The 23,101-nt window shown below is 42.5% G+C and overlaps 1 protein-coding gene across 4 annotated transcripts in view; it reads left to right on the top strand.

Moving 5' to 3' along the window:
* KLHL7 (kelch like family member 7) overlaps positions 1-21,776 on the top strand; it is a 49,365-nt gene extending 27,589 nt beyond the window's left edge. For 2 of the 4 annotated variants that reach the window (XR_012157521.2, XR_012157520.2), the window contains exons 8-12: positions 8,228-8,468; positions 11,513-11,714; positions 12,010-12,107; positions 15,137-20,369; positions 21,042-21,774. Coding sequence is in view for 1 of the 4 variants with exons in the window: in XM_073333725.2 (XP_073189826.1) it covers positions 8,228-8,468; positions 11,513-11,714; positions 12,010-12,107; positions 15,137-15,420 (825 nt within the window). In the remaining 3 variants the exon portion in view is untranslated. Of the gene's footprint in view, positions 1-8,227; positions 8,469-11,512; positions 11,715-12,009; positions 12,108-15,136 lie in introns of all 4 variants that reach the window. The other 2 variants (XR_012157519.2, XM_073333725.2) reach the window with 2 other exon arrangements.
* The last annotated feature ends 1,325 nt before the right edge of the window (positions 21,777-23,101 follow it).

Raw genomic sequence — 23,101 nt, 5'->3', positions numbered from 1 at the left:
CCATTGACAAAGAAGTGAAACGCATTGTTCATGTGGCCAGGCAAGTGGGTGGTGATGGCTTCATCGACATCCTTGAGGAAGAAATTGAAGAATTAATTGAGACCCATAGAGAAACATTGACTGATGAAGAGTTAGAGGAACTGATAAAATAGTCTACAGAAGACGAAGATGACGATGAACAGGAAGAACCAGCAAACTGGAATCTTCATAAATTTGCTGAAGTGTTCCAAGCAGCGAAACACTTGAATGATTTAATTTCTGAATACGATCCCTCTGTGGAACGAAGCCTCAAAATCACATGTAGTATTACATTACGATTTGAGACCGTATCAAGAAATGTTTGAACAGCTCAAGAGACAACAGCGACAGTTGCCGATCACCATGTTTTTCAAGGAAAAACAACCAGCAGCAGATGAGCCTACGAAATCAACTTCTCGAGCTGAACCAGAGCCAACCTCTTCGTCTACGACTCACTTTCCGTCACCCATGCTCTCCGTCACCTCCGTCTCCTGGATTGACGTCAAACCCTGATGACCCCCTGTAATTAAAAATACAGTACTGTAAAATTATATTTTGCATATGTACTCTTTATTATATATTGTATACATTATACATTTATACATTACTGTACGGGGTTGTATATGCAAAACCATGTGCAATATACTGTACTTTATAGGCGATTTAAGGGATTTTCAAGGGTAATTTTGACTATAGGCAATTTTTGCCTTACATGCTGACTTTAGAACCTAACCTCCACGTAAGATGCGACTCTACTGTATTAAGGTATATTTTGTTTGAATGGACCAAGCCTACCAAGCAATCCAGGTTGCTCTGTGTGACTGCTCTGTGCTCATCATTTACCATTCCACAATTCTAAGTATCATTAGAAAATGTTATCAGCGATGATTTTATATTTACTTCCAGATCATTGATGAAAATAATAGCATGAGGCCTAGTACTGATCCCTTTGGAATCCCACTAGAAACGTCCCCATTCAGTGATGATTCTCCCTTGACTAATTTTTGAGAACTGTCAATTAGCCAGTTCTTAATCCATTTAATGTGTGCTTTATTGATTTTTATTTATTTATTTTGGTATAATGCTAATTTTTTTATTTCAGTTACTAATAAATCCCAAACTGCAGGAAGAGAGTAAATTTGGATGGTATGCAGTGTATATATACTCTGGTAATCTCAGCTGCTTACAGAAAGATTATCTATGCTCTCCACTGTCACCTCAACACACACAAGAATCCTAACACACACTGATATCATCTATTTTAAAAATTTATTGGGGTGATGTGTTTTTATAAAAATACCACATAGCAATATACCATATCAGACTTATTGCTGTAAAATTGGCATATCAAATATATGTTACAGTTTCAAATGGCTGTATGCTGTGTGTGTTTTTGGTAGACTGTGAAGGGCCATTTGAGGCCACAGAATCTATGATTCAGAATGTAGGAGTCCCTGGGTAAAATCTTGGGTTCCATTTGAAGCGAATGGCAAAATTCTCATTGACTTCACTGGGATTAGGCTTTCATTCCATGTCTCTTCCTTTTTGTGCACAGATGTCTCCCTTGAAATCCAGGAAAATTTAACCAGACTTGCTCTTTCCTATACCTGCATCTGTCACTTGGCTCTAAGAGCACTTAAATTCTCTGTCTCCAATGATGTACTGCTATTAGGAACTGTGGACTCCTAAATAATTACACTTTACCCCTTCGATCACTTGATTCACATACTAAAAAAATATATATATGAACGCTGTCTTTGTAGGAAACAAGAGTGGAGATTTATATGGTAGGATATCATTTCCATTAAAATGATGAATTCCCAGCAAGGAGTTGTTCGGAAAGGTGCAATGCACATTTGAGACTATACCTATTTTCTTTGATCAGTCTATTCATCCTCTTCAAACAGTTACTTTTTTCTGACATTTTAACAAGGCTGTGATGTATGCAGTGTGCTTTGACTCTCTGTGTTAGATCAAATTGTTTCTCTTAATCTCAGATCACATAGGTAAAGTATGAAATTATTTTAAGGCAGAATGGAAACTGGCTCTGAGTGCTACAGGTTCAGTCATTAATTGGTAGTTCTGTTACCTTGGCTTATCCAGTCTCTTTGCCAACATTAATAATAAAAAGGCTAAATTCCATAATAAGTACTTCCTGTTAATTGAGGTAAAAGGGGGGAAGACCCATTAATAACTATATAAACTAGTACAGAATCCCTAGATATTTTTTTTTGAAGGTTTAATCTTGTAAAAGCCCCTGATATATGTTCTGTGTGTGCTGCAAGGCAATAACTTGCAACTTGAAGAAAGGTTGTGTTTGCTGTCAGGTGATCTTCAACCGAAACCTAAATGAGATATTACAAGTAAAATGGTTTGAGTCAGACCACATGGAGCCTTTTGAATTTTCCAATGTTCTGCAACAATTACTCTGACCCATCACAAGGTCAGAATTATTTGACTGTGGATGGAGCTTTGTGTAGCCCTGCTTGGTCAGAAGAACTCCTCCTGAGTTATATGGCCTTGAAGGTGTCACATTAAAGAGGAGTGACAAGTGGGTAATTGGAGATCTGAGAATTAAAGACTGGGTAAAAGCATTCTGTGAACACTGGCTGCTGCTCATACACTTGTGCTGCTAACTAGCCATATATTAGATGTTCCATTTGGTATATGTTGAGCAGTTCTGTATTTACTCAACACCAACAATACCGAAAGAGCTTTTAATAAGTCTCTCAAGCAGCACTGTAATTAATCTTTTATTAAATTAGTATTGTGGTATCGCCTAGAAGCCACCAAGCAAGGATCAAGGCCCCAGTATGCTTGATGTGGTATATGCACACGGACAAAGCGTTTGCAATCTAAGGCTCTAATCCCGCAAAGATTGGCGCACATGCTTAATTTTACGTATTGCCAGTGATCTCATGGAAATCAGTATGACTGCTCTCAGTGCAAAAAGTTAAGCACATATGTAAATCTTTACAGGGCCTTAGTAAAGAATGAAACTCAGTTATATGCAGCCTGCTGCACACAGGTTTGATAGAGAGGTAGTCCTTCATATTTAACTTTAATGTAGAGAGTTTCTTCCTATTGAAGAAACACTGCTAAAGGTTGTTTCTATTCCAGTAATTTGGAAGGGGAAGCTATTTGGTGGGAAGGAGCATTGTCTTCAAAGAGGGTGATTAAGCATCTTCCTCAACCTGTCATCAATATTTAAAAACAAACAAAACCCCACCATGACTTAGGAAGGAATTTCAGATGACAAATCACAAAGGAATTAAGTTCTGTGTAGGAACCAACACTGTTGTTAATGCCCTCATTCAGCAAAGCTGGTACTTAAGTGCTTTGCTGGACTGGGGCTTTAGAACGTTATCATTAAATAAACCCACAGGGATCCCAGTTAGTGTCTTCTACAGGTTATAGAAGGATCATTGAGTCCCATGTTGCTATCCTTTTATTTTGGGATTTAGCTGGTGTTTAACCTTGGAAAGTCCTGCCTTTCCATATGTCTCTGAGTCATCCCTTGCTGTGATTATATAATACTTCTCCAAACTAGATTGTTGAGTAGCCTTCTTGGAGTAATACTAAAAAAATGTAATAGAGTAACAACATGGTGGTTGCATGACATCTGCTATTGTAGGAGATAAAATATCATTTAAATCCCACAAAAGTGAAGAAACTTGAGTGTTAAAGGGACACAATCAACTTGCAAAAATTGCACTTCTCCGTAAAATGTTTTCTCTACTAGTGTTACAAATAAGTGTAAAAGGTGCAAAAGATTTCTTTCAGGTTCTTTATTTAGTACACAAAGTGCTATCAAATGCAGAATTTCTCCTGTACAAACTTCTAGTCAGTTTTCCTGTTTGTTTTTTCCTTTTTCATAAAATGGGGAAGAGGAAAACCATTTAAAATAAAAAAAAAAAAAAAAAGTGATTGCACACACTGGCACGGAAATTAGGAGGAGTGGTTGGAAGCTATTTCTACCTTTTGTCAACATGCTATTTAGTCAATTAAGTGTCCTTTTTAAAGTTAAATTCTGCTTTCCTAGATGTACCATGGCTGAGGGCTCCTGTGATGCATGCCCTTCCCTCACTAAGAGGGGGAAAGAATGGTGCATCATTAGGATGACCGGACAGTCCCATATTTGATCCCTCCTGCAGGTGTCCCAACTCTTCCTTAAAAATGGGTAAATCATCCCGTATTTTCTGTCTCGCCCCTCCCCATCAGTACTAGCTGGATCCCTGCTGCCAGCCCACCAGCGGGGTGAGGGGAAGGGGTCTAGTGGCCAACGGTGGGGGAGGGTGTGCAAGTTTGGCGGTGGGCTGAAGATGCAGCGCGCGGGGCCGGCCACTCCCCCTGCTGGTCTGTCAGCACAGCCCCCGCTGTGTGCCGGCTCTTGGCCAGCAGGATCCTACCCTCCGTCCTGTTTCCAGGAGGCACTGGCTATGAGCTGCGATGGTTGGTGAGTGTGAGCAGGCGCCAGGTGGCATCCGGTTACATGTCGCCTCTGCTGCCTACGCATCGGCCCTTTATGTGCTTCCCCTCTCGCTGTCCTCTCCCTGCTTTACCCATAAGCGCCAACTTTGTGGGTGCTCCAGGGCTGGAGCACCCACGGGGAAAAATTGGTGGGTGCTCTACACCCACCAGCAGCTCCCCGTCCCAGCTCACCTCCGCTCTGCCTCCTCCCCTGAGTGCTCCCGCTTTTTCCCCTAGCTCCCAGTGCTTTCCGCCGCGAAACATCTGTTTCGCTCGGCAAGCCTGGGAGGGAGTGGGGAGGAGGGGGAACGCAGCGCACTCAGGGGAGGAGGTGGGGCTGGGTTGAGGATTTGGGGAGGGGTCCAGAGGGGCAGAGTTGGGGCGGGGACTTTGGGGAAGGGGTTGGAAATGGGGCTGGGCAGGGGTGGGGGGTGCACGAGCACCCACAGGTGCCATGAGAAGTTGGCACCTATGGCTTTGCCCCATCATCCCCACCAAGCCCCGCTGCTCCTCCATATCCCCTCCAGCGGGGCACGTCCCATTCGCAGTGCTGTGTGGAGAACCAGCCCCTGGTCGGAGCTCTCAGCTCGCCAACAGCCTGGCCTGCAGGCTCCTTCCTTCCCCCGCTGCCTGTGGCTGGGCCAGAGCCCTGGGAAAGCCCAGGCCCAAGACCCTAGGGCCCGGGGCGCTGGCCAGGAGCTGAGCCCTGCATGTGACAAAGTCCCACACAGCGCTGGCATGTTGAAGCCTCTCCTCATGCTGCATGGGGTCAAACCCACTAGATCTCCTCTGCGGTTGAGGGAGAGAAGCTTTTTGCAATGAAATCAGGTAGAAAACAGGATGATCTTACACAAAGCAGCAAGAGAACTTGAGGTTTGAGTATTCCTTACTTAGGCTAGTGTTTTTCCAATGCTGTAGCATACCTTCTCTGGAAGCTGTTGGGAGGGTCAGCCTAAACAGCATCCTCTCATGTGACTTTACTGATTGTGACCCAGGGTGCCTGGGGCAGCCCTCACTGGGAATGCCAAGGTCAGGGCAGCCTGCAAAAGGGAGAGCAGATGCTTCCAAGACTGGTGGGTAACACTGAAGTTAAACTCCCCAACCAGTCACAGACTCTGCTTCCTATCCCCCACACTGGTTATCAAGAAGCAAAAAAAGAAATCCCACAACCCCTTTATTGCATTCCAGTTCTCTGGCTCCCAGTCAGCACCTAGGTCCGGTACAGTGAGAAGTTACTTTAAAAAAACTCTGCTCACATATACAAAAATGTTCTTTTGACCCCAAAGGGTCAGCCACGTTACCAGGTCAGAACAGGTTTGAATCTTACCTAAAATACCACGCTGCCAGCCAATCCTTTAGTGTCTAAACCTAAAGGTTTATTATAAAGAAAAAAGAACAAGAAGAGAGTTGTTAAATGGTAGAACAGTCACATACATACAAAGATTCAAAGTATTGGTGAGTTTGCTGGCTTGAAAGTCCCTCTGGAATACATCCACAGCTTGGATGGATCATTCAGTGCTTTGTTCAGAGCTTCAGTTTGTAGCCACGTTCCTCCAGAGGTAAGAAGCAGGATTGGAGACGATATAGCTGCCTTTTATAGTCTTTTGCCATGCGGCTTGTGCTTCCTTTGTTTCAAACACAAGCTGCCCAGTACGTGGCTTGGAAGCCTTTTCTGTCCATAGGCATGTCACTGTATGCCTTGCTGAGTCATAAGGTGTATCTGCCTTCTCTCAATGGGTCAGTTGTATAGCTGATGGTCTTTAATGGGCCATCAAGCAGGCTAGGCAGTACTGATGCCAAACTGTCTGGGAGTGTCACCCAGAAGCATAGTACAAGTTTTGTAATACAGACATACATATCCATAACCCATAATACAAAGGTGATTCAAATACATAAATGAGATTATCATATTTGGCAAATTATATCATTTTTGCAGATATCTTACATGACATATCTGGCACAACTCATTGCAATTTTACAAAATTAATGTTTGTAATATCCATAGTGTCCCCCAAATTCCATACAGCGTCATGCTGATAAACAGTAGTCCCACAGGTAACATAAAATAGAATGGCCTTCCACCACCCTTGGGAGGGCCCTTCTGTCAATGCCCCACAAGAGTGGGGCAGATTTTTCTCCCCAGAGGCCTACCTCCGATCCAAGCTGCTGACCCGCAAGGCTTCTCCCTGGAGCCTTTCTGAGCAGACTGGATCCTGATTCCTAATCTCCCTCCTGGCCATCTGCCTGGGTTTTGGCCCTTTCCAGGGCCTGCCAGAGGAACCTCCTTTCCTGCCACCTTCTCCCTTCAGGGCCAGTCACAGCACAGAACTTTCCTCCTGCGGCTCTTCTCACCAGCTGAATACTCCCAGCCCTTTATTTCAGAGTTGTAGCCGTGTTAGTCTACATAGGCAAAAAAAAACAAGGAGTATTTGTGGCACCTTGGAGACTATCTGCCCTCCCAGGTGGGTCCTTCAGCCACCTGATCCACTTGGGGGAGAACTGATCCATCACAGGCAAGGCTAAGCCTGACTCCCCATAAGGGGCGAGCCAGCCTGTCACATAGGCTCAAGAAATTAGTGCTAGCCCATTACTCATTATCACCAAAGTCTGCGTGCATCTTGTCAACCTTTGATGTGCGTGAAACTCCTAAGGCAGATTGCAAGATTTTTTGGGCTGCGGTCGTCAATATATTGATTTTACTTAGCTCTGTTATCTTTACATTGAGTCCAGATATTGGTAACATTTCTTTCTCCATGTCTGACCAAAGTATCATTCATGCTACCTCCTTGAAATACATATACTTAAGGTTATCCTGAAGACCACCCAGCAACTTTAGCTAGTGCAGAACGCTGCCACCCTTCATCTGAATGGAGTAGGGTGATGCATGTGTAATCCCTATGCTCAAATCTTTTCACTGGCTCCCTGTGCACCACTGGGTGCAATTTAAGCTGTTGGTAAAAATCTTTTAAAGCTCTGAACGATCTGAGATGTAGCTGTTCAAAAGCTGCCTCTTGTGCTATATGCCATCACTGTGTGTGGTCAGCTCCTCGGTTGGATGTTTCTAGGACTTTCCGGCGAAGGTCCCCCGCTCATTACCACCATGTTTGGTGCTTGTGTCTTCTTGCAGTCTGTTAGAACTCAGATCCCTGACAGTGTGGCTGCTAACATTTCTGCCCACAGCATTATCAGTTTTTATTAGTGCTATCCACTGTGGATAGCTATGTATAACGTGTTGGTAAATATTGTAAACAAGCTCCTAGCTGTCATAGCAATTAGAGCTCTATGTGAGATACAAACTTTTAACACTCTCTTTTGTAAAATTGGGCATATTTTTATTCTGTAGCGTGTTTTCTCTGTATCAGATGTCTTCTTCCAGTCCCATAAAAGAAATACATAGACAAGATGTAGTTTCTGACATGATGGTGGTAGGAGGTCAAATCTGTTTTTGGGGGGTTTTTTGTGCTTTTATTAAAGTCTCAATTCTCAGGAAGCTGTTTTGGGTGCACAAAAGGAATAAGAAAATAGAAATTGGTACTGCCATGGTTCATTGCAGCTAACTGCATGTGTGTCTAAGAGAATTTTTCAAAATGTATGTGCCTGAGGAGTGTTCTTCAATTCACAGTACTGGTGTTTTGTTTTGAAAAGGAAACTTAAAATTGATCATGTCTAAATCTCTGTGAAAATCTTTGTTTTGAAAACTCTCACTGCAGGTAGACATTACCTGTTCTTTATAATGCAGGATTACAGCTGGACAGACATCCGATGTCCCTTTGAAAAGCGCAGAGATGCAGCTTGTGTCTTCTGGGACAATGTAGTTTATATTTTGGGTGGCTCCCAACTCTTCCCTATAAAGCGAATGGACTGCTACAATGTGGTGAAGGATAGCTGGTATTCCAAACTGGGACCTCCAACGCCTCGAGATAGCCTTGCAGCCTGTGCTGCAGAGGGCAAAATTTATACATCTGGTGGTTCAGAAGTGGGTAAGACACAATCTTTTTAAAAAAAAAAAAAAATACATTAAATGCTTTTTAGTTGCATGACTTCCTTGTTTGAATAGAATCTATACATGTTGCTGTAATACTAGACTGTAAAGTTCTTCTGTTCAGTAATAGGGTCTCTCTTTTCCCAGATGCTGAGAGATTTTATCAATTTCTATTGCATTTTTAGATGATATTTTACTGAGTAAAAATTAACAGTCTATCTTTTATCTGTGTCAGAAAGAAATTACTGCAACTGTCTGGAGTAAATTAGCTGCAAGCAAATACATTTTGGGGGTCAAATTCTGTTCTCTGTTTACTAGTGTAACTCCCAGTGAATTCCACTGACTTTTGGTTCAGTAATAGCAGAATGTAGCCCAAGATTTCTTTGTCACCGCGAATGCAACACCAAGACATTGCATTTGGGTAGCTAGTGTGAATAAGATTTCTGTTAATAGTCTTACCATAATGGGGCTAATAAATATGAAGCCCAAATATCAGCCATCTTAATAATGCCATTTAATGTAACTATATAGTATTTTCAAATGCTGTCTGTTTTTATTGGAGGGAAAACCATACTTAACTGTTCATGGAAACAGATTTCCTATCCCCCAATTTTAGGGGATTATTTGTTGAAAAAAGTTGCTTCTTGCTGTTTTTTTTTCTTTCATTCTCTGTTAACTTCAGTTAACGAGGCAGAAGTTAATTTTCTCCTTCAAAAACAGATTTTTGACTGTGTAACAGTCAAAAAGATCCTGTAACCCATAGAGGAAGATAAAACTATTGCCTAGACAAGTGCCTTGGTTCTGATTTCAAAGTTTAGTATTAACTCAATGTATTTCAATTGGCTTATGCCTAATTTACCCTGATGTAAGTAAGGTCTGCATCAGGCCAATTGTTGCAATGTAATGTATGTAGAATCACACAGATTATTGCTGTGTAAGAACTAAAAGCTCTGCAGTCTGCCAAAATATCTAATACTGTGACAGTACCATTCATAGTAAGTCATTTTGAATTCTGCTTTGCTACAGAATAAAGCAAGCAGAAGATAAACCACCATCATCATCAATGCTTAACACTGAAATATTATTCCCTTGATAGGAAGTTGTGATATTTAGATAGCATTTGATTTTAAAATACTTCCATCAGGTTTGACTTTGCAATTGATAAGGCAACAGTTCATAGCTGCCATCTAGTGTTGTACATATGAAATAACTGTTTTCCCTCTTTCAAATCATTTCCTCATCTCATGCTGTGATATTCAGACCCTAGCCTTCTCTGTCCAAAACAGTCCATGAAGGTAGTGTGACCGAAACTTTGACTGCATAGGCTTTTTTGCCCAGCATATCATGTCAAGTTAATACACCTGTAATAGGAAACTCTTCTAGGATTTCTGTGTTTTCAGTTAAATAAAATGTATAGTTCTCCTTTTCTCACTATAAACATTCAAGCTAATTTAGTTCTCCTCTTACTATTCTGTTAGAATTAATTTTGGCAGTGTATTTTGGAATCTTTGACAAACATTGGCCAATTGTCCAGAAGAATATTTTTATTCAAACTGTGACAAACTTTTACCATCCTGTTTAAGATCAGCGTGAATAAGTAACATTTTAACCTGTCTTATATCTAAAGATTTTTTTCCCTAATCTTCCTATAATACTTAGTTGTAAATTACAGAATTTTCAATAAACTCAACAAGCTAGTACCTTATTGTGTGTTGTGGGCTTGGCTATGATAAGAGTCTGAAAAACATGGGACCAATTTAATCCAGGTTGAGCATTTCACTGGCTGATTTCTATTTATTCACTGTAGACTACTTTGGCTAATATGGCCTCTTTCCCCCTTATTGCTTTGGTGGGAGTGCATTTTAGTTTTAACTTGAAAATTTGTGTTAGCTATTACAAGTGATGGAACTCTGTACTTTATTTAGACAGAGAGAGAGATTCATTTATATTGCATTGATAATGTATTCAGAACTGAAGTTGTATTTCAGATTTTTTTAAATAAAGTTCTGTGGCCATTCCCTGTTAATGCTAACTTGCACAATTCCCATTAGTGTTAATGAGTGTGTATATTTATATAAAGGAAGAATATGCTCCATTCTATGTGTAGTTTAGCTTTATGATTGTTATTATCCCATGTTGTCCCTGCTAAACGGAACTAAGGTGTGACACAGCCTGTTTCATAATTAGTTAATGTGCAGTTTGGCTAGTCTGATATGTACAATATATGTATATGTTTCATAGACGTCTATGCAGGCCTGATGGCCTAGTGAAAATGTAATGCTCTGCCACATGGGTTCCTAGGGTTTGAATCCCTACCTTCCAAGTCAGGAAAGAGTTTGGAGTTCTGCAGAAGTAGCAGGCTCAGTCCTGCTAGAGTGGTAGAGTGGAAGGGGAAATACCTTGCCTTCAGTTGAGTGATGGTATCTGATGGAATGAAGAGTTAAAATGACTGAGTAGCTAGAGGAAACCATATCCAACCTTCTTCAATTGGGCCGTGATTCAGATAAGCACTTAAGCTGGTGCTAAAGTATCATTGAATTACTGTTGCAATCAATAGGACGCTTTCTGTTGACTTCAGAAGGAACTGGATTGGCCCTTTCAAGGGAAGGGCACTGATACATGACCTTTAGAAAGTGAGAGGCGCATGCCATCTTGCCATGCCCAGAAAAGAAGTAAAACATCAAATTGTAGCTTTGTAGTTAAGTGGTTACTAATCACATGGAAGTAAGCTGACATCAGATAAACTATCATTTTATCAATTACGTGTAAATGTAGTTTCTCATGTCTCTGTTCATTTCTTCTTTTAATCCACCTCCCTGAGCTATCCAAATGACTTTCATTAAATTTTAAAGTACAGATATCAAAACTTATCCCAGGTTTAAGGCCAGCTAGTTTTGGGGGGGATTTTTAGGGAGGCGAGGTAGAGAGGAGTGGGATAGAAAACAGCTTTCCCCTTTTACTAGTGATTGAAGTATTGACTCAGTATTGTTCGGTTTTTCTTTTAAATTGCGACCGCTCAAGTATTACTTTGTTTTCTTGAAGGAAATTCTGCTCTGTATTTATTTGAATGCTATGATACAAGAACAGAAAGCTGGCACACAAAGCCCAGCATGCTGACTCAGCGTTGCAGTCATGGGATGGTGGAGGCAAGTGGCCTGATTTACGTATGTGGAGGAAGTTTGGGAAACAATGTTTCTGGAAGGGTCCTGAATTCCTGTGAAGTTTATGATCCAGCAACAGAAACGTATGTACCAGTGCTAATGCCCTTTGTCACTAGCAGCTCTTGTGGACTTGCTCGCTTTTTAAATAGCTAAACTATAGACAACCAGGAAGAATTGTGCAGTTACTGAAGAAGGGACAGGAATAGTGAATAGGAACACGGGATATTTGACTGACTGGCTGCAAACTGGAGGTCTGTGCTTTAGGCAGCTTTCCTCCTCCATATCTTGCCTTTCCCCAATCCCAGAAGATGGGAAAGAAATGTAAATAAATGACCAAGAACTAGGTGAGTAACTCTTCATTTTTTTTATTTTTTTCAGGTGGACTGAGCTGTGTCCAATGATAGAAGCCAGGAAGAATCATGGGCTGGTGTTTGTAAAAGACAAAATATTTGCTGTGGGTGGACAAAATGGCTTAGGTATTCAGTTTTTTTAACTCTTGGATTTATCCATAAAATATTGTTTCTGACCATATTCTTTACACGTACAAGTTATTAATGATTAATAATCATGTTTTATTACAGTAGTACCTAAAGATCAACCAGGAATAGGGCCCCATTGTGATAGACACTGAGTGAGCAAACAGAGTAACAGATACTCCTTGTCCTGAAGATCTTACAAACTAAATAGACAAGACGGACACAGGGTGGGAGAAAAGATAAAACACACTAGCAGAGTGAACAATGTGATAGTGGCAAACAGCATATAAGTTCCACAATTTTTGGTGGGGGCGGTGGATTTACTTAAGAAGGGGATCAACTGGAGGGATCAGGATGGGGTAGAAGAGGATTAGAGGGGCAGGTGTGGAGTGAAACTAAGATAAAGAGACTGTGAGGGAGGAGGAAGGTTGAAGCAAACAGCTAATCAGTATTGGACAGAGAAAGTTCATTGCAGTCATGTTCACGTAACTGAAGGACTCTTATGAGCAGACGAATAAAACACTGGTTTCTAGTCTTCCAGCTAAACTAGTGGATGAGTTATCTTGATAACATGAATATTAAAATTGGAATTATGCTGCTTTGTAACTTGGAAGACCATTTGTTAGTTTTTGTTCATACATCAAATCACTACAATTATTGATAAAGCTACTTCTACTATTTTTGGAATGTATTGCTTGGCAGCATGGCAGTCGTGCAAAATAAGAATAGAAGTGATCTCATATTCACTTTTTTGTATACTCACACTGTAAAATCCGATCTAGGTCAGAAATTAGAATACAGTCAACCTATCGTTTAGAACTTTGCCTTATGCTTAGTAGAAATCTGGTACCATGCAGTCACATAAAGGTATTATTAAAAGGCTGAAATTAGAATTTAGTCAGGACACAAGGGTAAGCACCCCTCTGATGTGAAAAGAGCTCTGGGATCTGAACAACCTCAGGTTATTAAGGGCCCTCATTATTGCATCATATGCAAAAGATGGCAGCTTCTTCAACAAACCCTCTTCCCTTGTTTTCAATTCCCTTCCTTTACTGCATCATTAAGAATAATTAACCTACCTATTTGTTTTGTTCAGCACTCTGTTCCCCCCTCCCTCCTGTGCGGTTTCTCTGGATATGCAAGACATACGCTTGCTCAGTTTAAGAGCGCTGACAGGATCACAGCTGAGGGAGGTTTCCCTTGCAGCTAGGTTGGAAGAATTGCTAAATCTCTAGTTGCTTAACTTGAACACTGACAGTGTCAGAAACTGCATTTTATATTGATCTCCATTTCTTCACTTTTGGGGTGACAGCAAACACATACTCTCCTCCCTCCATTGTTGCCTCCCTTCCTGCCTCCGTGTATCCTAGATACTTCCCAAACTTTCCTACTTGAAATTGGATCTGGGGGAACCGCCAGTAGTAAGTACTTTGTGGAAGCTTGTTCCCACTGTTAAATGAAACTATTCTAGAACAGGTTAACTGGATTAACTTGTCATTTGACAAGAGGGTAACTTCATTACTTTTCATTACATATTTTTGAGAAGTGGCAACAGTGTGCTTAGCTCTATGAGAGAGAGAAAGATACAGTCACTCCCCTGAGGATTTTACAGTCTAAAGGATTATTACAAATCAATAATTAAAAAGGGTGAAACTACCTGTTTTGATTGCCCTGGATACGTAACATAGGATTTGCTGGGCAGTCTTGGGCAAGTCACTTATCCTCTGTCTGTCTCCCCACCTGTAAAACAGAAAATAAGAATATTTATCTACTTCACAGAAGTGTTGAAATTAATTAGGTAATGTTTCTAAAGTGCTTTGAAGATGAAAACTACTCAAATGCTAAATTTATGATTACTTATTCATGCTAACAACTGGAATATTTTGTTTCAGATTAATGTTAATTAAATGGCAAATTATAAACTATCCCAAAATATTTACTAATGGTATTCCAACGTAATGAGTAGTTTCCAGTGCAAAGTAGTATATGTAGGTGCATCTTACATGCACGCAATAAGACAATCAGAGTTAGAAACTCCACTCTCTGAGCCTACTAGTTGAACACCCAATTTGAAAACATACACCACTTACCCAGTAGGCCAAAATACTATTTTGCAGTTAACTTTTTTAGTGAAAATTGGCCTGATTGACTAATTACTTCCTTTCAGTGCAGTCACTGTGGTATAATAACAGTGCCATTATCATGGATTCCATATCTTTTCAGGTCATAAAGTGTTCTTAAAAAGAAAAGGAGTACTTGTGGCACCTTAGAGACTAACCAATTTATTTGAGCATAAGCTTTCGTGAGCTACAGCTCACTTCATCGGATGAAGCTCACAAAAGCTTATGCTCAAATAAATTGGTTAGTCTTTAATGTGCCACAAGTACTCCTTTTCTTTTTGCGAATACAGACTATCACGGCTGCTACTCTGAAACCTGTCAAAGTGTTCTTAAAATCCCATGTATCTAAATAGTTAGAATTTGGGACTGGGAATCAATACTCCTCTCTGCCTTGGGGGTGATAGTGTTGAGAGGTACTGTTTGTAAAGTGCTTTTTAAGATTTCTGGATGAGATGCTATAAATTCAAATTTTTTGTGATCTTGTAACTACTTTTCAGCACTTCCCCTGTCCCCTTCCCTCTTTTGAAAGAAAAAGAAACTAATCCCAATTAAAGAATATGTTGCCTTCTAAGAAACGGGGGGAAAGGGGTTGATTTTTAATTTAAAAAAAAAAATAGGATGTCAAGCTTCAGCCCAGAGTGCAAGCTTTAATGAAGAATTATTAAATAGCAATGTATAACTGGAAATGATATACGACTGGAACTCCAGCAGCACAAACATTACCCACATGTGTGGTTATGCCCACACTACACAAATATGTGTGTTCTATAAATACTCCCACAGGGAGAAGATGTATGATAGATTAAAGAGCCCTCTACTACTATCGGTCAAAGGCATTTTCTGTGAGATTTTTATGTAACGATGGCAGTGTTCATATTGCTGTTAATTGTTACTTTGATTCATTTCAAGGTGGCCTAGACAACGTGGAATATTATGATATTAAGATGAATGAATGGAAGATGGTGTCACCAATGCCGTGGAAGGGTGTAACAGTGAAGTGTGCTGCTGTGGGCTCTATAGTCTACGTCCTGGCTGGGTTTCAGGGTGTGGGCCGATTAGGGCACATCCTTGAGTATAATACTGAAACAGACAAGTGGGTAGCCAACTCCAAAGTCCGTGCTTTCCCAGTGACGAGTTGTTTAATCTGTGTTGTTGATACTTGTGGAGCAAATGAAGAGACGTTAGAGACATGAAGGCCTCAAGGAGAGGTCAGGACATTTTTCAGAGACTTGGAAAAGATGGCCATTGGTGCTTTGCTTCTATGTTTTATTGATTCTTGTTAAACTGAATAATCTGAAAAACTGAGATGCAATCCTCATATTTGTATATACAGTATGTGACCAGTTTAATTTTTACAGTTTGTTTTAAAAGATGGGATGTATTTCAAGATTCCACTAACATAGTTGAGAACACATGACCAGTTCTCTTGAAAATATTTTTTGTGTGGCTCTGCCAAAAAACAAACAACCTCCACCCTCGCCCCACCCAGTTACTTAGAAAATGTTAGTGCATTTTATGTAGTTTAGCCTAAATCTTATCTTTACTTGACTCAAGATAGTTAAGTGAAAAGCAGACTGTGAAGAGTTACAAAGGGATCTCTTAAAACTGGATGACTGGACAACAAAACGGTAGATGAAATTCAGTGTTGATAAATGCAAAGTAATGCGTATTGGAAAACATAATCCCAACTATACATATAAAATGATGGGGTCTAAATGAGCTGCTACCACTCAAGAAAGAGCTCTTGGAGTCGTTATGGATAGTTTTCTGAAAACATCCACTCAATGTGCGATGGCTGTCAAAAAAGCTAACACAATGTTGGGAATCATTAAGACGGGGATAGATGATAAGACGGAAAATATATTGCCTCTATATAAAGCAATGGATCGCCCATATCTTGGATACTACGTGCAGATGTGGTCACCCCAGATATATTGGAATTGGAAAAGGTTCAGAAAAGGCAACAAACATGATTAGGGGTATGGAACAGCTTCTGTATGAGAAGAGATTAATAAAACTGGAACTTTTCAGTTTGAAAAAGAGACGACTAAGGGGAATATGATAGAAGTCTATAAAATCATGACCGGTGTGGAGAAAGTAAAGATGGAAGTGTTATTTACTCCTCATAACACAAGAACTAGGGGTCACCAAATGAAATTAATAGGCAGCAGGTTTAAAACAAACAAAATGAAGTATTTTTTCACACAGTGCACAGTCAACCTGTGGAACTCTTGGCCAGAGGATGTTGTAAGGCCAAGATTATAACAGGGTTCAAAAAAGAAATTCATGGAGGATAGGTAAGGCTGTGTGTCTGTCACAGAGGTCATGGAAATGATGAATTCCGTGACTTCAGGGTCCGATGCGGCTGGCTCCAGGGCTGCCCGAGCAGATCAGGCAGCCCCTCAGCCAGCAGCACTGGCCGCTGCTGGGGTAGTTTGGGTGTGGGAGAGGGCTCAGGACTGGAGGCAGAGCTTGGGGTGTGGGGTGGCTCCCTGGAAGCGACTGGCACATTCCTGCAGCTCCTAGGTGGAGGGACCGGGAGCTCTGCACGCTACCCATGCTCACAGGTGCCGCCCCCGCAGCTCCCACTGGCTGCGGTTCCCAGCCAACGGAAGCTATGGAGTTGGAACTCGTGGCAGGGGCAGTGCGGGGAGCCCCCATGGCCTTCCCTGCCCCAATGGGAGCTTCAGGGACATGCAGAGCTGGGTAGGGAGTCTGCCAGCCCAACCAACTCCCCCCCCCGGCCCCCCCGAACCAACCGGGGTCCTGGGCTGCATGCCACTGCCCACCCCGCAGCACCAGTGGGGGTCTCAGACCATGTGCTGCCCCCCCCCAGCACCAGCAGGGGTCCTGAGCCACACACCCTAGCACCCCCGGACCACCACCACCCCTGAGCACCCGCAGCCCCCCCCCCCTCCTGCCCAAGTTTTAGTTAGGGGTACAAGTCATGGACAGGTCACAGGCTGTGAATTTTTGTTTACTGCCCATGATCTGTCTATGACTTTTACTAAAAATACCTGTGACTAAAACGTAGCCTTAAGGATAGGTCCATCAATGACTATTAGCCACGATGGACAGGGATGGTGTCCCTAGCTACTGTTTGCCAGAAGCTGGGAATGGGTACAGGGGATAGATCACTTGATTATTACCTGTTCTGTTCATTCCCTCTGGGGCACCTGGCACTGGCCACTGTCGGAAGACCACTTCCTAGGCTAGATGGACCTTGGGTCTGACCCAGTATACCCATTCTTATGTAATTTCTACAGCTCGGACACAGAGATTCTCCAGATACCAAAGGTGAGTGAATATAGCTTGGGTCACAAGCAAAAATGAACTTGCTCATACTGTTCTTTCTCATTGATGCACATTGCAGAACTACGATTCTACTTATATAACTGTAAGTACCCGATCTTGCAACACAAGGGTATAATGGATTAGGAGTGATGTGCAGATAACTTGCACAGTGCCTTTCTGTACTGTGGCTGGTTTACTCCCATGCTGTTCATTCCTCACCTTCATGACCATTTCACTGCATACTGATTTTAAAAATTAGACAGGCCATACGTACATTACAGAAACACTGATGCCTGGATATTTGATTTGGTACTTTGAGGGCCTTATACAAAAAACCCTCTAAATTATCACAAAACTCAGAATCTTGAAGTTTGATTGCATATTTAATTCATCAACAATAATAGTGTTCTGTACTACCAGGTTGGGCACTTGGGATCAATTCCCAATCTGTTTTCCCATTCAAATGTGCTGTAAGCACTGTGGAGGCCAACCCATTTGTGAAGATTTGGGGTGGAAAAGTAGTCAGTAAGATAGTTATATTGACTTTCTTCCTATTGGAATTGACTGTATAAACATAAAATTCCTTACAATAATTTTATAGAAACATAAAGTTGGAAAAGATTTTGAAAAATCTGTGGACTAGAAGCATACAGTACTGTAAATGTATCCAAATCATCAAAAACTTCACTGTAAACATGGCAACAATATATCTTCCAGTTCCCCCATGCTCCAGTTTACAAGACAAATAAGCTAAAGTGTTAATGCTTGTCAGGTAACCTCTCGTACACTTATCAAAGTCAATACTGTATACACTTTCCCACTTTGAAAAACTACAGACTGGTATGCATAAGTTTATACTGCTGTGCACATTAGTTCAGTTAGTTCATGAGTTTTCATCCTAATTTTATCAGTTCTATAACCTATCCTTTTCAGACCCATCCCTGTTAGACTATTAAGAAAGCAATGACTTAATAATTACATTGCTACATACTTTTTAATGGATACTCTGTCAAAAGGAAAATGGGATGTCCAAAAGATGCTCTGTTCCAAGTTCTTTATAAATTTGGTAAAATCCCTGCTTCCAGATCTCCCTGTCTTTCAAGAATCTCTGTGTGCTAAAGTATCACATATACTCTCATAAACTGGATTAAATCCTACATTTTCTGGGTTCAAAGGCTGATTTTTATAACTGCTAGTATGTTTTTAAAATTCCAAAGCATATGTTTCTAATTTTATTTTCGATAGATTGATGATTTTCTTAAACTACTGACAAATTTATAAATACAAAGAATGAAAGAATTTGAACAAATTTGACTGTGGTGTAGCACAGTTAAAAAGCAGCTTCAGCTGGATATTTTGTTGGACCTGCTATACAGTATTTTTGGTTTTAGCCTTTTCTTTGTCTTTTCTAGAAGATCAATCCACCTCTTATTAATCAGTCAATCTCAATGCTTTCTATAATTTATTGACTTAAACTAGTGTAAAGTAATGAAGATCTTGCTTATGTACTTCATCTGTTAGAGCTTATTTGGGTTTTCTCATGCTATGTAATCTAGCCTGTAGTCTAGAGCATGCTAAACCTGGTTTATTGTCTGAATTATTGGTATTGGTATTTGAACATTACTGAGAGTGCAACAAAACTTTTCTTTGTAGATAATTCTGTGTATCAAGCACATGTACTGATAAACTTTAAGTATGGCTTCTGTGTTCAGTATCAGAAGCACCTTTTGAAACTTCCTGATGGAAATGAAACAAATACCTCAGTGAAGCTTGTGGATCAGTAAACATTGTTCAGTAAATGTTTTCTTCAGTACTACCAGTAAAGTGTTAATGCTTGTCTTATCTCACCACAAAAACTTAAAAAACCACAACTGTTTGTCACTTAGTATTGTAGTGACAAATCCATATGCCCTACTTAGGCCCTCTCTACACTGGCAAGTTTCTGCGCAGTAAAGCAGCTTTCTGCGCTGTAACTCCCGAGGTGTACACACTGCCAAGCCACTTAGTGTGCAGAAACTACGCAGTTGTTTACACTTCCCAAAAAAAACCAAAACACCCCAATGAGAGGCGTAGAGCTTTCTGCACCGGGGCTACAGTGCTGCGGTGCCAATGTAGACACTGTGGTGATTACAGCGCTGCGATTGGCCTCTGGGAGGTGTCCCACAATACCTGTTCTCGCCTCTCTGGTCCTCGCTTTGAACTCTGCTGCCCTGCCCTCAGGTGACCAACCGTCATCCCCATCCCATAAATTCCTTTGCAAATTTGAAAGTCCCTCTCCTGTTTGCTCAGTGATGCGTGCAGTGGTCTCAGCACATCTTTCCAGGTGGCCACGCCTGCTCAATGCACCAGGTGATCCCCCGCTTGGAGCAATGCTGAGCTGACAGCCCAGGACCTCATCTGTATTTGGGGAGAGGAGGCTGTCCAGTGCCAGCTGTGCTCCAGCAGTAGAAATTATGATACCTACGGACAGATTTCACAATGCATGATTGAAAGGGGCCATGACCAGGACACGTTGCAACGTAGGGTAAAAGTGAAGGAGCTGCAGAATGCCTACCACAAGGTGCAGGAGGCAAACCGCAGCTCCAGTGCTGCGCCCACGAGCTGCTGGTTCTACAAAGAGCTGGACGTGATACTTGATGGCAACCCTGCCTTCACTGCAAAGGCCCCTGTGGATACTTCATTTGCTCACATGCCAGTTGACAGTGGACCGAACCAGAAGGAGGAAATCTTGGATAATGGGAGGGGGACCAGAGGCAGAGGATGACTCCGGAGGCCAGAGATGCATGCAGCTAGGAGCTCTGACAGCAGTTGGATCTTGGCGAAGTGCAAACAGGAGAGGAGGCCCATGGTAAGTGGATCTGATTTGGGGACTTGCTGAAGCGAGTTGTCGGGGGCAGGTGGATTGCAGAAAGCAGGCTTGTCTCCCACCACATGCCTAGTCTGTTGATTGACTCCCTCACTTCATGAGAATCTCCCTCAGAGATCTCCAGGAAACTCTCGTGGAGATACTGGGCAATCCACTGCCACAGGTTCTTCGGCAGAGCTGCTTTGTTTCTTGCCCCATTAACAGTAACTTTCCCGTGCCACTGTGCCGTCATGGGGGGCGGAGAAACATTGCAGCACACAGGTGAGCTATGTAGGGGCCAGGGGAGAAGCTGCAGGCTTGGAGAAGGCCCTCCCATGATTCCCTGCTCACCCTCAGCAGTGAGATATCTTCCATTATGATTACATCCTGTGGAAAGTGTGGGGACAGGAATGATTATCAGCCCTCCCCCGCCCTCCAACAGTGCTGGCTCTCCCCAAGAGCCACATGCCCAGTGTACAGCAGGGTCTGGGAACAGTGATTTACCCTGCCCTGTGGCTACTCACCATTTTGGGGGTCTTGTGGCTCATGTGTGCTTGCCTGGGGTCAGCCAGTGAGTGACAGGTGTGTGAGTACTGGCTGTGTTTTAAAGCACTGAATCAGTGTTGTCTGTGTTGAAAACAATACTGCTTCCGTAAAATGTTTTAAACTTCGCAGAGATGACCTTGGAAGTGCAGCCGCCCTCTTTGTAGAACAGCTGTGCAGAATTAGAAAGTGGCCAAGAAGAACTGAGGAGGACTTTCTGGGTGAGGTTATGATGCCCTTTGCCACAGAGAAACAGGCATTGAAGGAGTGGTGGGACAGTGAGAAGAGGGACCGAAAGGAGAATGTGGCACACCAGAAAGAAGACATGGAGCAGCTCTTAAACGTTATGGAGTGCCAAGCAGACACGCTCCAGGCGATACTAGCTCTTCAAACCGAGCAGCTCCATGCCCACCCTCCCTTGCAGCTGCTGTTGCAGAACTCTTTCCCATGCGCCCCACAGACATTGCCAACACACTCGTATCAACCTCCTCTCTCCAGTCTCTGCCCACAGCATGCCACTCCTCCCTCCTCACAATCCAGCACTGTGAACTCCCACTACCAACTGCACTCAGTACCCATCCCTCTGCATTTTGGCCCAACTCACATACGGAGAAGGTTGGATATGATCCCTGGACATACACAAATCTTTAGCCGTACCGGGATTCCCCCCCCCCCCCCCACCGCCTTTCCTGGGACCTTCCCCTCCCCCCTCCCTGCTGATGTATTTTTTTGTTTGAGACTCTCCTCTGATGATTGTCTTTTAATAAAAGAATTGTGTTGGTTTGAAAGGAATCTTTATTCTATTAAGTCAAAGCAAAAAGAGCACTGAAAGGAACATATAATTATGTCAAACCCCCTTATGCATCATGTGCACCAATCACCTCTTAGCATTACAAGCACTCCAATCCTGAGCACAGCAACAACTATTAGTGGCTTTCAGCTTCAAATTGCTGCCTCAAGGTATCCCTGATCCTTATGGCCCCATGCTGTGCCCCTCTAATAGCCCTGGTCTCTGGCTGTTCAAACTCAGCCTCCAACCACTGAGCCTCTGCGATCCAGCTCTGAGTGAAGCTTTCACCCTTCCCTTCACAAATATTATGGAGCTTACAGCACGCGACTATAAGCATAAGAATATTGCCATTGGCCAGGTCCAGCTTCCCATACAGGCAACACCAAACGACCAAATGCACACTCCACAGTCATTGTGCACTTGTTCAGCCTGTTGTTGAACTACTCTTTGCTACTGTCAAGTTGCCCTGTGTATGGCTTCATAAGCCATGGCATTAAGGGGTAGGCGGGGTCTCCCAGGATCACAATGGGCATTTCAACTTCCCCTACAGTGATCTTCTGGGCCGGGAAGAAAGTCCCTGCTTGCAGCTTCTTGAACAGGCCAGTGTTCCGAAAGATGCATGTGTAATGCACCTTTCCAGACTAGCCTGTATTAATGTCTGTGAAACGCCCCTGGTGATCCACAAGCGCCCGGAAAACCATTGAGAAATACTTCTTGTGATTAATGTATTCGGTGGCTAGGTGGTTTGGTGCCAGAATTGGAATGTATGTGCCATCTATCGCCCCTCCGCAGTTAGGGAAGCCTGTTTGTGCAAAGCCATCCACAATGTCATCCACGTTGCCCAGAGTCATGGTCTTTCAGAGCAGGATGCGATTAATGGCCCTGCACACTTCCATCATCAACACGAGTCCAACGGTGGACTTTTCCAGTCCGAACTGGTTAGCGACTGAGCGGTAGCAGTCTGAAGTAGCCAGCTTCCACAGTGCAATCGCCACGCACTTCTCCAACAGGGCAGTTCTCATTCTCATGTCCTTGCGCAGCAGGGCTGGGGCAAATTCATCACACAGTCCCCATGAATGTGGCTTTCCTTATGCAAAAGTTCTGCACCCACTGCTAGTCATCCCAGATGTGCATGACGATGTGATCCCACCACTCAGTGCTTGTTTCCTGAGCCCAAAAGCAGCATTCCACTGTGGTCAGCACCTCTGTGAATGCCACACGCAATTTCGTGTTGTAGCTACTATGCATGGTGAGATCAACGTCGCATTCCTCTTGACTTTGAGGTTTAACAAATAACTCCATTGCCACTCACGACGTGTTGATCAGAGCGAGCAGCCTACGTGTCAGCAGTTTGAGATCCATTCCTGCAGCCTGAAGAGGCAGGGTGCACAGTACACAAACT

The sequence above is a fragment of the Lepidochelys kempii genome, chromosome 2 (genome assembly GCF_965140285.1).
Source record: "Lepidochelys kempii isolate rLepKem1 chromosome 2, rLepKem1.hap1, whole genome shotgun sequence".
Classification (NCBI taxonomy): Eukaryota; Metazoa; Chordata; order Testudines; family Cheloniidae; genus Lepidochelys; species Lepidochelys kempii.
Note: the sequence above shows the minus strand (reverse complement) of the source record. Positions and strands in the feature narration are given on the sequence as shown.